Here is a 13195-nt window from a genome sequence, read left to right on the forward strand (position 1 = left end):
ACGCACCAGCCTTAAATCAAAATGGGTAAGGATAAAGAGAAAGCCATCTTCTGCTCCTGGGACTCCTCAGGGCTCAAAAATGAATATATAGGAAGGAAGGATAATCCATTTCCATTTTGAGCCCTGGGGCGATAGTAGGAGCAGAAATACACATGTATTTTTGGGATTGGGGCAGTCCTTGCAGGCTATTTTTTAATTATTATTATTATTTAATTTTTGACTTTTCCTGCACATACATTTGTCTATACTGTGTCTGCTATAACAGCCATATACGCCTGCTGGTAACCCTTCCTTGGAACGCTGGAGGCTTCAGCTATAGATTGCTGCTCTCGGGGTGGACAATTTGCTCTGCAGGTCGGGCTCAAGCCATCCGCCTCGTGATTCTACTTCCCCAGCGCATTATTCCTGGAGATGCCCCAGGTATGTTTATCACTATCATGGCCCAACTCCCTTGGTAGCTTTAATAAAAATCCTAGCGGAACCAGTATGGCCTGTCCTGTAGGTACAATACATTAAACTATCGCAATGGCTCGGGTGAACCAGCTCCTGCTAGGTACATGCAGTTTAAAGTAAAAAATGCCGGTTGTATGTACTAACTCGCTCCTTGTAACTGGAAACCTCAAACATTTAATGAGTTGGCCTGTTACAAGAGGGCCAGGTATAGATAAACCACAATCAGAACCGAACACAAAATATTTTAACACCTCCAGCTGCCATAAACATGCCGGGGTTTATTGACTGTGTTTCAGCGTCTGCTTCACCATCCATTATAACTGGCCAACACTAGCAGGTTTTTCCAGCCGGAAGGGCTGAGCTGGCCCTTATAACAAGTGATGTGCGCGTTTTTGTCACTATATAAATAAAAGATTAAAAAAATGCACAAGTCAATGTGTAAAGAGGCTTTAAAAAATCCTTGTTTAACTATACATTTCACTGGAGTTGGTCCTGGATAATGTATAGTTAAAACAACTCTCTTTAGTAAATAAACTCTGCAGTGTAAGTGGTATTTGTACAGCGCTATATAAAACAAATATTTTGCATGCACAATGTTCAGGCCACACAGGGGCAATAGCTTCATAACGCAAGCATCCCATGAAACGCTAGGTTTTACCCAGAAGTAACGTATACAGACTTTGCTTGGTTCTCACTCGCACAATATTATTGTAATGATGCTATGTGATAAAATATCTATCAAACAAAAGGCGTTAACGGCACAGTTAGTTCAGGTCGTTATACCGGTTACTACCCGGGTGTAAGTGTTTCAAGATGGAAATGCAGACAAAGCAGCCAAAAGATTTATATATATAAATATATATCTATCTAATAAAAGTCACTTAAAGTTTGTGGAGACATTCTTGGAGATATTATTCAGCCCACATTGGAAATCACAGGCCCATTATTCTGAGGTGTACATTCATAACATTCACCATCAACCTGCATCCATCTGTAGCATTATTCAAAGACTTTTCAGCTGCACCAATAATTATCTAAAATATTTTATTTATGATGCCTGCCTGTTATGAATAGAATAGTTCAGATTACAGGCACTGTTGGTAAATATAATCTACTTTTATCTGTATGTTGACTCCACGCCTCTCGTCCCAATATGGGATCCACAGAGAGTCGTTGCTGGAACACGTTGCTCGTCGGATATGCTCCTCCTCAGAAACACACCCTTTGTCCGCCGTTGTTGACTGAAGAGAATAACATCTTCTTGGAAGCCATTTCTAGGCCCTGCACCCATACTGTACACAGAGAGTGGCCTCTTCCGAGCGTTCAGGTGGGGTCTAGTCCGGCTCCGTGACACATTGCTCCACTATCTCTCGCAGACTCGGGTTCTCCATGGCTGCAGACACTCGTTCTTTATCATTTATCTGTTTATTAACTATAGAAGAAACCAGTTAGCGCTATAAAAAGGTATAGTATATATGCATTTTCCAAACCAGCGATACCCAGCAGTCTATGTGAACACAGTAGAAACGCATGGATTCCAAAAGTTAAGCTGTTCCCTTGGATGTTAAACCCAAGCTTCCAACAACCCCTTACATCTCATTCTATGTACCAACTACACTCCTATTATCAAAAGGAGTCAAGACTTACTATCCTCCTCTGTTGAGTGGGTCCCTTCAGAAATGTAGATCTCAAGCTGAAAGAAAAGAAAAACATGAGCCTCAAGCTGTAGGACAATGAATGGCAAGGGAGTCGCGTTTGAAAAACACCTGTAGAGATCTTTTTATTGCGAGGAGAACATGAGATTTGTTTTAGCCTGGAGGGTGAAAGACTCGCCAGATGTCTCCGCTACCCGTGTTTCTGGGCCAAACCAGTAGGTGCGTAAAGCCAGATTTTGTCATTAGTTCTTCTGCAATGTGGTGAAGCCATCAGCTACTGACGGCAGCTTCTAGCACTGGGATTTCCATTACACGGTGAGCGCAGCACTGACGGCAGCCCCGGGAGGAGAATTAGTCACAATGGAAAGCGGGTTTCTTTTAGATAAGGATATGATGGTCATTTGAAGCATCACCATAACAGATCACTAAAAGATGGTACATAAGTACCTATGCAACTTCTCGTATTTGGTAGGAAAAAGGTTAGATCAGCGGTACAAATTAATGGAATTTGGGGTATTTTTATTTAAATGCTTTGTTTTTGGTGTGCTTGACATAGAGACAGGAAAAAATGCACGTTCCATTTAAACCAGCATTTTCACCTAATGGAACCACCTTTTGATTGCGTAACATACAAAATAATTAAAATAGGAGTATAACCGAGCCTTGATCTATAGCCGTAGACGAGCTTTATTCTGTGTCACAAACGCAGCCAAGGGGGATGCTCTGTTCTGCTGATCTGCTTACACAAATGGCCAGTCTATAGCTTCTCACATACATAGATATAGGAAATATTTAGGGCTCACCTTATGTTTAAAGGACAGACATCGCTGCAGCTTGATTCGCAAACACAGACCTGCACAGGGACACGGAACATGCATGAAAAGGGGCAGCCTAGATTATAGACGACACATCGTGCACAACAGTATAGAGATCCAAGCCAATAACAAGAAAACATTGGAGAGGATAGAATCTCATCCGGACAGGGTAATCATTTTACTGTATTTCTTGTAGAATTGATGTTAATAAAAATAAGAAAAATTATGTGAAATAAGTGACTAAACTAAGACACCGGGCTCCGTTTATAGAATTTTGAGTCATTACACATTAAACTGGGTCAGAAGACATTCAGTATTAAGTTTAAATTATATTTTTTTATGATTAAAAGGACATAAAATACAGGCTTGAAAAAGCTTTACTTGGTACAACGATCAGCCGCATGTTGTGGGCGTTTCATGTGGTGGAAGCGGCTGTGCTAGACCTGCGGGGTCACGTGCCGATGTGCCACGCGGCTCAGCTGCGTTCCCGTCCCACGGACCTTAATTGCTCCCCATGGGTTACAAGTGCAGTGGCCCTGATGGTGCCATGAACGCAAATTCCTTCTGATTATGACAGCGATTTCGGCCCCTATTCCCAGCATGGGGGGCAGTATAATCTAAACTAAATAAGTGGATATTCTTCAAAATAAGTGAAATTTGGAGGAAAGGCACGCTAACTTCCTTTTCTTTTGCTGTGCTTGATTATTGCCCCTCGGTAGCTTATTTCTGCCATATCGTTAAATTGCTTGTTGTTGTTGCCCAATATAGCAGGCATTATCATTTATTCACCGTACCGATTAACGTAGCCAGGGAACAATGCGGTACGGTGGGTGTGAATCTGATGGTCACCAGAAAGCATTCCTCATCCAGTTCCTCCACAGACACGCAACTTTCTGACACCACTTCAAGGTCCTCGAGAGTGTTCGGTTTCTCCGGGTCCCGGATGTTACGTATAACGTCTGTGAAAGAGACACGCGTGGTTTTAGCGAATGCCAAGCACGGTGAGATGCAGGCACGTCGCGCTTGTATAATCAGTGCATTATATACAAGATAGAATTGGTAGCGTGCAGGGACGAGATGAACGAAGCAGCACCCACACAGTCGCGCTTATCCCTAAGGGTCACTCCCATCATAAGCAACAGCTGTCACACAGCATCCATATCCGATACCGGGGATCTATGGAAAACCAGACAAATATCATGCTGGCTCCCAGATTTATCTGTTTGGCTCCTAACTTCCAAATTCTGGTTTATACCAATGGTTCTGGAAAATGAAAATAAATGCAGATAGAAGGGAAACAAAGGAAGTCCGACACTCGGCTTCAGCACCATTAGAAGTGGCTGGCCAAGCTCCTCTTCCTGGCGCGGACCCTTCATGATGTGACGGAACTGCAACACCATTTAGTGAATAAACCCAAGAGAGCCATTTCTGTGTGAAAGCCCAGTAGCCCCCCTCCTGCTCACAGGAAGAAAGGGGAGTGTAACAATCTAGTGGCAGCCACCGGGCCAGTTAAATGACACCCAGGAAACGTGTACCAATTAAGATCGGCAGCTGACCCCCCAGCCCGGATAAAGGTCAATCTAGTGATCAGCCCCCCCAGATGTCAGTAACGTGTATTTATAACGCGTGAACTTGTCCCGCCGCACTGTACAACGGGCTGCTGGTGACATTCCGCGTTATTTATCTTGGGAAAGGGTGGGAAAGCTTACGGTCTAAAGAGCGAAGTGATATATATTCACAAGGTCACCGTTCACGTAAAGGCGTCACTACACAACGCACTTCGGTTCCGGCCGTTCAGCCGCGTTATACACTATTGAGGGCTACACCGGGGGTCGCTTATGTCTCGCGCCGGCCGGTGCCCCCGGTTTGAATTACCATAAACCTCCATGGCTCGCTCGTCCATGACCCGGGATCGCTCTTTGCCTCTCGGTGCACCGCGAATTACAGCTAGGAGCCCAGAGAGCAACTCCATGCCCTCTCCGCCCAGCTGACACACCGAGCCAATGAACAGCCGCTGTGTCTGGAGGAAGTCACGTGACCCCGTCTTTCACGTGATGGCAATATATTCTTCCGGGTGCTTGGCGGAATCATGTGACATATGATAAGAACGGCCGGATGATGGAGATTCCTGCAATGTTCGACAGACGCTGGGATGGGGGTCCAGAGGAAAGATAGACAGCACGGGGTACGGGCTTCTCCTTAGATCTTGTGTTTGCCGGGAGGAATCTGGATCATTTGGGATTTTTAGTAGAGCTGCCACATTCGTCGTTATAAAGCCATACATGAGGACTTTCTAAATATTAACCCTTTATGTAAAATCCCCATTCCTCCTAAGTGTCATAAATAAAAGTCCTTTTGGCGCTAAATTTGTCAATCCTTGTCATATGTTGTTTGTTTACAACTGTAATTTGGCAGCCGGAAGACGTAAGTAGTAATTGGTGGCACAGTCACAGATGTATGTATAATGGCTGTTAACGCCAGTTAAATAAATTGTTTTGTTACAAGTGCTACATTTTCTACTTGTCTTACATATGCAGGATACCCCAATACTTATCCCGGGAACAGAAAGTTGCTGATCCGAGTGATACATACACAAGGTTAGTTTCTTGCACATGCTTTGCCTCCGTAAGGTTTATTTAGTAGACCGAGGTGCAACATTTTAACTTAGACGGTATGAATCCTAAAGCATGATGAGGAAGGATATATTTACTACATGTGATGATAGTGGTATTTTTATACATTTTCTAATATGTGCCAGCGTCATCCGATGACAAAGCGTACTAAATGCATATAGCGCATACAGATACGTTTAATTGGCATGTAATATAATTTACAGATACAGAGTGAGGCAGGTTTGTGTGACAGTATTTGTACTCAGATGCAAGGAGCGTCCAACCCATGAGACGTTTTACTTAACCGTCAAATCTCCTGTTATACCAGATAAAAGGGGTTATGTGCAGATAGCAACACTGCATAAAAGCAGACACTTAGGTTTCGCCTCTTTATCTCTATGTAAATAGCATTTATTTTGTGACAGTGCTTGGTTTCTATACAATGCATTAGAAGGTAAAGCAACATGGTCAGCTCAGAGACTAATCAGCACTAGTTCAACGACACTGGAGAGCTTGTCATCCCAGCGAAGTTTGTAAACATAGTATCTGCTACATTCAGTACCGTACCTCCCGCTATGCAAGAACACCAATGCGGAATGGCAGATCCATTGTGTTCTCTGGTGCTGTATAAATATAAGACACGTCTCCTGCGAGAAGGTCCGCTGTTTTCCAGATCTACTGTGCAGTGTTTCAGTTAAATCCGAGATGAAGAGCTTTATCTTGCAGCAGCTTACTAAACACTGTAGGTACAGCCGGCTATATTAAAGCTGTGACTGGGTACAAATGATGCAACCTCCATACAATGTTATTCTCGCACTCATGGTTGAATACTCTAAGGACCCACTGGTTTGTTTTGGTATTTGTTTTCCTCCCATTATATTGAAGTCATAATCATGCCCTCCTGCTGTAAACTGTACAATTTAGGAGCGACAAGAACTATGGAGGGTAATTGCATTTATCAGAGGGTTGAGACTCGAATACAAGTAAAATCGAATCTAATTCAGCACTACACCTCTGAAGAAAGTAATTGATGCAATTTATGACGTGCAGAAAGGTGTAGGTATGAACAGGTGTAGTCAGAGCATGGTACCTGCTTCTTACTGATAGATCTGCTTTGCTCTATACAAGCAGCAAAACAAAATGAAGCTTCTTAGTCTTAAAAGGGGGTTTTCACATTAACAAGTGAAGTGTATGCCTAGTCCAACACGGCAAAAAAAATAAACTATATATATTGCCACAAACTGAGAAGAAACCCTTGACGGCCCTCGTCACAAGGATGAGTTTATTAAATTAGTTGTCTTATAAAACAAACTTGCAGTCTCATTGTTAATATAACAATTCTCCCATTGAAGGACCTGCTTGCAAAGCGCCATCCGATAATTTAGCAGAATTGAAGTTTAAGAGAAGATGTAAGACCCTGTACCTAGGAGCAAGTGTCAAAAGCAAGTAACCAACCTTGAAACCACACATACACTCCATCACTAAATAAGCCACTGCCCCCTCCCCCAAAAACAAAATAATCCCCCCAGCCTTCCAAGATCTTTAGACGCTGCTCATAACACACAGGCTTCAAACCGGCAGCTCTGATTTCTCTTCAAGCACCAAGAGAGGACCCCGTGTGGGCAGAGGCTTCAGTGGTACCCGCTGCCCTTCTCCTGCAGGTTCACATTTGTAAAAGTAGAAGTTCTGTTTATATGAAGTCTTGTTTTAAAATGTATGAAAAGCACTGAGCTGCATCCAGGAGGAATATCAGCAAAAGCTAGAACTTCAACCACAATATGAAGCCTATTGTGGCAACGGGGGCAGCAGAATTGTGGGCAGGAAGTGAAAGAGAAAAGAAAAATATGGAAGGGTTTACCAAGAAACCAAACACTGCTGAAACAATAAAAATTCAAATTGATGTAGGTAGGGGAATGGGGGGGCCAATACCACTCTGCCTGCAGCACATCAGCTTTTAAACACGCATGCCACAAGCAGAGTGGAAGAGATTACTGGCCTAGGGATATCGGGCAGACAGCAAGTGCAGGGTGTAAAACGAGTCTGATACCCTGGTAGTTTCCAGATTCACAAACCTGGAGCCAGGTGGGGAGGGCAGACAGGGGAAGAATTCTTTGACTGTAGCATTTGGCCTGAGGGGAGAGGGTGCCCGCAGTGCTGATTTGATGGCCCTGAGCATCACACAAGTGTCACATGAAATCTTCATACTCTCGTGCATATCCCTCATCCAGACCTCCGTAATCTTCTAAATCATTCTTCATTGTGGCCTTGAATCCTCCACCGGGGACCACACCTTTCTTCTTCTTCTTGGCCTTGCTTTGCTACAATGTAAAGCCACAAAAATGTTACTTAACGCCTGGCCTCGCCAGTAGTAAATAGTTTAATGTCACTGCTGTTACCAGTATATTGGGACTTTACATCAATTCCCAGTGCTCACCTTCTCTTGCTTTTGCTTCTCACTACATAGCACAGTCAACGAATTGCTGATTTTCTTTAGGTCTTCAACTTCCACTGTAATAGAAAAATGATTTTCAGCTTTCCAATTATTGTACACACGAATACACAAGGTTACAGACATCACCAACAGATCATTGATTTTAAAGGGAAACATCCACCCAATTGGATCCGAGTAGCTTCCATGCCTGAACAGGTCAATTTTTATCTCCGTTCCATGACAAGTGATATCAAAAAAAATAATTTGTTCCATTCGTTTCCCTTTAAATAGTGTTTACTGGGTGTTAAATGTTGCAAAGCTTTAACATTTAATGTGTATATTGTCCCCGGGAAAAGCGACAATTTAAATACACAATACAAAATGTGAACTGCATGGTAATTATACAAATAAACAAAGCAAACAATCCTTACATGATATGCAGATATCACGAACAAGTGCTTCTAGAAAGCCAGGGTAATACAGAGACTTCTCATACTGTGTGATCTTCTCTTTCAGCTGTTTTCCAAACTCTGTAAAGTCCTCTCGTGTAGACGGTTTCATTGCATCAATTCCAGTAACACTGACGACACCTACAGCAGTAAGCAGATAGCCATCATTTGCCACCCATATGTACCAAGACAGCATTTGCATACACACTATGTATAACGCCTGCGCTATATTTCTCATACGTGCCACCAGATTTGTGGACAGCAGCATTTTAGGATTCAAAACAAAGGCTAGACGGCGTGCATGTTAAACATGTCCTGTCTATTATCTGCAAGTATGAATTCAGACTGAGACCCCATCTATCGGTCTGCAAACATTTGTCAGAACATTCTGCCTGTTATAGATTATGATTGCTCGTATTCTGCTCTAAATAGTCAGTACTTTTTTGCGACAAAATCATAATTTGTGCAGAAATACCGTATAAGCTCACAGGCTTCTGAAACACTTACCAAAAGCTTCCTTTGCCAATTCTAGGTCTGATTCCTCCTGCAACATTTTCAAACGCAGTTTCTCTGCTAGCTGTTCCTCCGGGGATAACTCCTGAGGCTCCTGTGATTCCTCTAACTGGAGATAGTTGGGGGACAATGTATCATTAAGATGTTCTTGAAGTCTACAATCACCTACAAGGAAGCCTATAAAAAAGCCTAGTGCAACCTTAAGCTACTCACCCTCTTTTTTAACTCCTCTTGCCGTTTTTTCTGTTGTTTCTCCTTTTCTTTTATCTTTTCTGAGAGTTTTTTCTTTTCTGTGACTTTTTGTTCTTATAAATAAAAAAAAAAAAGCTTATTTTTTTATTCATGAGATTGAAAGGTTTTAAAAAGTGCAATCCTGTTATTGTTTCTGCCGGCTTCCAAGCCATGCTTCTCCAGATTCACTCTAGCTATCCTGTTTGCCGTAATTAATCATTTCAGTGTAATGCGGGGAAAGTCACCCAAAATCACACACAGATAGCAGATGTTTACTTGACCATATTGAAAGAAAAACAACTTTACTACGGTACTGTATACAGCACTATATTAATCCTCAACGAAAATATTTTCCCATGAGATATAACCGTTAAATCAAAATTCTGCCTGAACCTATACCCTTTATATCCTTACCAGACTTCTGTGGCTCCTGTTTGTTTGCATCTTCTGGCTCCTCATCATCCCAGTTATCCTACCCAGAGAGAGGGAATTACTTACTGTTACAATACATAAAGAAACTTAAGCTAGTCTACAGTCAGTAAAAGCAGAAACAGCCCATTTATACCAGGGGAACCCTCTTTACACAGCCATCTTATAATCAGAAGCCTGCATGTGGCTGCTGAGCTCAAGAGATGCCATGTAACATGTATAAAACATGTATCGAATAGCTATCTCTATTGTATTTTCCACAATTTGTTTTTCCAGTCACAGATATACAATGTAGCTTCTATTGCAAGCAGTAGCCTTAGATAAGGTCAAGAAAGCAAGACACAGGGCCCAGTCATCCCAGATAACAGGACTAGTAGGGGGTAGCCAGCAGTATCTGCAAAAGGCAGTTTCCGTATCAGCACTATGTAACCTTTCCACAGAACAACTGCTTGTTTCTCCTCCACAAACAGGAGGCTGCCATGCACCAAAACATGGCAGCGATGGGGCGATTGCAGCAAATATTTAACGCCAAGTCACCTTCACATCCTCCTCTTCATCCTCTCCTTCCCATCGGTCTACTACCACGGCAGCCTTCGGCTTCACCTCCTCGGGCTCAAAGTTATCCACTTCTGCGGATAGTTAGAATATTGAGAATTACAGGCAGGCATTGAGCTGGGATTCAACAGAACAAGGGAAACCATTTATCATATGAACTAATTGTATTCACTGGTTATGTGGCTGATTCAACTTTCTTACAAAAAAACCCCACCTGAAATGAATAGTAAGAATAAGATAGAAGTTTCATAAAGTGTACTGCTCATGGCTGCCTACAAAACCCGTTTTTACATTCTATATAAGTTTATATATATTACATACACACACACTTAAAAAAAGTGGATTTACATGATCCAAATTTAACTTTGCAACTCCCAAAAAAACATACGATGTATGTGATAATACATTTTCTTGATTTCCCATTTTTTTATACCAGGTGATGGTTTATCTATATACAGTATGTATGGTTTCAAAAGAATGCCCTACTTTTCCTGAAAAACAATATATGACTTGTGTGATTAAACTAAATGGGGGGCGTTTACTGCAGGCAACGGAGACCGAGGAGTCCTAAAGAGCCTCAAACCGCTAAGTGTTTTTTTGATTTTTTTGCCAGCATTTCATTTCTAATTTTCACAGCTTTTGTATATTGTGGATCTGTACATTTTAGTGCATATGTTTTTAAACCAATGCTAATAAATATTTTGATATTGCATTATTGGCGCGTGGATCATATTTAGTGGTGCGGATTCGCCTGTGTACTTATATTTTCTTTTCTTTTATTGTTAGCATACACCCCAGCACGCTTTCAGCTTCAGCGCTGTCACACCCAGCAAAACTATATGAAAACATAAAACCTAACTACATACTAAATACAATGACAACCGACATAAAAACGGCCTATTCTGTTACAAACCTCAATCTTTGATACATTGTAATACATCAATACCGACAAAGCCTGAGTCTACAACTATACAACAAATAAGAGAACCATTAGATTCCTACCCTGCCGGAGAACCACTAACACAAGAAAAAGCACACAGGAGAGGTCTGGGTGGGTGCTGGGTTCCTCGTCTCTAGATCCGCTGACTCAAACCATCAGTGGCTTCTCTGTTTAAAATCACTGCATACACACCTAACCGCTCCACCAATCCTGTCTGCCCTATATAACCCCCCCCATCCTGTCTGCCCTATATACCCCCAAAAAACAATCCTGTCTGCCCTATATACCTTCCTCCCCCAAAATCCTGGCTACCATATATATCTTAACTGTTCACGTGCTGGCAATCTTAACTGCTCGTATGCCAGGTTGCAATCATGCGAGATCTTACTAGATGATTCCAGTGTCTCCCTGGAGAAAAAGTACTTTACTTTTTTCCCCTTCAGTTAAAAATGTTTATTAACTTATGAGAAGTTGCAGCCCCAGAGCTGCAGTGCACCGCAGCCTCCATGGTGCCATTTCTATGCTGCTTTTGAAATAATAGTCCACCACTGGCAGAGAGGAGCTATTGATTCACTTATTCTATTCATTTAATGTGTTTTCTGTTGGATTTGGAGCTGGGAAATGCATAGGGGTGACTGTGATGAATCCCCCCTAACACATGACAGCTGGAGGTCTGTGATAATACCTGGGCTAATGCTTCCACACATGACACATTCAGCAGAGTAAGCGGGACTGCAGCTAATAAGTTGTGAATAGCGCTGAATAGTAAATAGCGCAGGAAGGGGATCTGAAGACGCAGAAACCTGGGAAGTGTCCGTTACTCTTTAGGATCCGAGGTTAGAAATCTAGACATGACTTGGAATTCTCCAGAAAAAAGGAAAGATGGGAGGGGCAAAGATCCAGAGCGGGGGTAAAAGGAAGGGTCACGGCCCATGCTGGAGACGGACAGCCCGAGTTACACTACGTGATGCTACAGACGGACAGCCCGAATTTAAAAGCACGTGGCAGACCCGACCAAAAGTATCCGATCGGCTCCGCAGACAACAATGCAAACGGTTAGAGGAGAACTAAGCGAGTTCATAGGGCGCCCGGTATAAGCAGCCTAATGAGGAGCAAAGCGACGAAAACGAATGCCAGGAGTCACTTGACACAGAGGGAACACGAGGCCGGCCCGAAAAGAGCAGCGGAGACACTCGGGACGGGGCTGCAGAGCGGGTGGAAGGGCAGCCCACGTAGAGTGCAGTCAGTACACGGCCTGTATGTGTCATGGCACCGACTAGGATATACGGACTCACCCCAGCTGTCGGCCTCCGCCATTTTTCCCGCAACCGCTCCGGCTCTGAGTGAGTGACTCACCGCGTCCAGCTGCGCACGCAGCGCGCTCAGCACTGCTCCCGCCGGATGTACGTCATGACCTACAGTCCTGCCGCCAACATGCCCCTCCCAGCATGACCGCATCAAGAGGTGGACGCGACGGTTGTTGTTTGTCCCCCCCATTCCTCCTAATAGGTCGCGATCGGCGGGTTTGGACGCCCGCCATTTTAGCGGAGAAAGGGTCTAGTGACAGATCCCGGGCACGAGACGAGACCCATGTATCAATCCATAGCCTCTATGCGCCGCACGTGCAGGCGTCTCCATCCCTGCTCCTCATTGGCTAGGCCTTGGTGTGAGGGGTGATAATGGTTCCTGTGTGTCTGAATCGGCTGGAATGTGTGAAACGTTATTAATGGAAAATACACGTTTCTTAAATGTTGTTAATATTTCAACTCTGTATTTTCTAAAGGCTAAATTACCGTCAAATTGAGGAAAAAAAGATGCTTTAAATTGTAATCCTGCATATGGCTCAATGAATGATATGGTAGCGTTGCCATGACTGGGACATACTAAAACGAATGACAAAATGGAATGCCCATAGACCTTAATGTGGAGGAATGCCCATAGACTATAATGGAAGGGAAAAGAATAATTGATTTTGAACATCATGACACACATGACACACCAACAGTATAAAAGAAAGACCAACAAAAGGTCAAAGAAATGTTTAGATTTTGCTGTTTAACCCAGGTGGAATATTAAAGTTATGAGATTTCATCCTTACAATGTTCTAATTAA

General features: G+C 43.0%; 2 protein-coding genes across 2 annotated transcripts; both read right to left on the minus strand.

Annotated features, from left to right (window-relative positions):
- Window positions 1-1482: 1482 nt before the first annotated feature.
- On the minus strand, window positions 1483-4929 carry CIAO2A (cytosolic iron-sulfur assembly component 2A). Its single transcript, XM_053463603.1, has 5 exons — window positions 4799-4929; window positions 3718-3882; window positions 2912-2961; window positions 2101-2146; window positions 1483-1885 (listed from the first exon to the last, which is right to left on the minus strand). Exons 1-5 carry the CDS (start codon window positions 4893-4895, stop codon window positions 1788-1790), a joined length of 456 nt encoding a protein of 151 aa, XP_053319578.1. The 5' UTR covers window positions 4896-4929; the 3' UTR covers window positions 1483-1787.
- Window positions 4930-6777: 1848 nt separating this feature from the next.
- On the minus strand, window positions 6778-12525 carry EIF3J (eukaryotic translation initiation factor 3 subunit J). Its single transcript, XM_053462514.1, has 8 exons — window positions 12379-12525; window positions 10126-10217; window positions 9574-9631; window positions 9142-9233; window positions 8923-9037; window positions 8398-8556; window positions 7970-8043; window positions 6778-7853 (listed from the first exon to the last, which is right to left on the minus strand). The coding sequence occupies exons 1-8, from the start codon at window positions 12398-12400 to the stop codon at window positions 7722-7724; spliced, it is 744 nt and encodes a 247-aa protein (XP_053318489.1). The 5' UTR covers window positions 12401-12525; the 3' UTR covers window positions 6778-7721.
- Window positions 12526-13195: the final 670 nt, after the last annotated feature.

This window comes from Spea bombifrons, chromosome 4 (assembly GCF_027358695.1).
Source record: "Spea bombifrons isolate aSpeBom1 chromosome 4, aSpeBom1.2.pri, whole genome shotgun sequence".
Taxonomy (NCBI): domain Eukaryota; kingdom Metazoa; phylum Chordata; class Amphibia; order Anura; family Pelobatidae; genus Spea; species Spea bombifrons.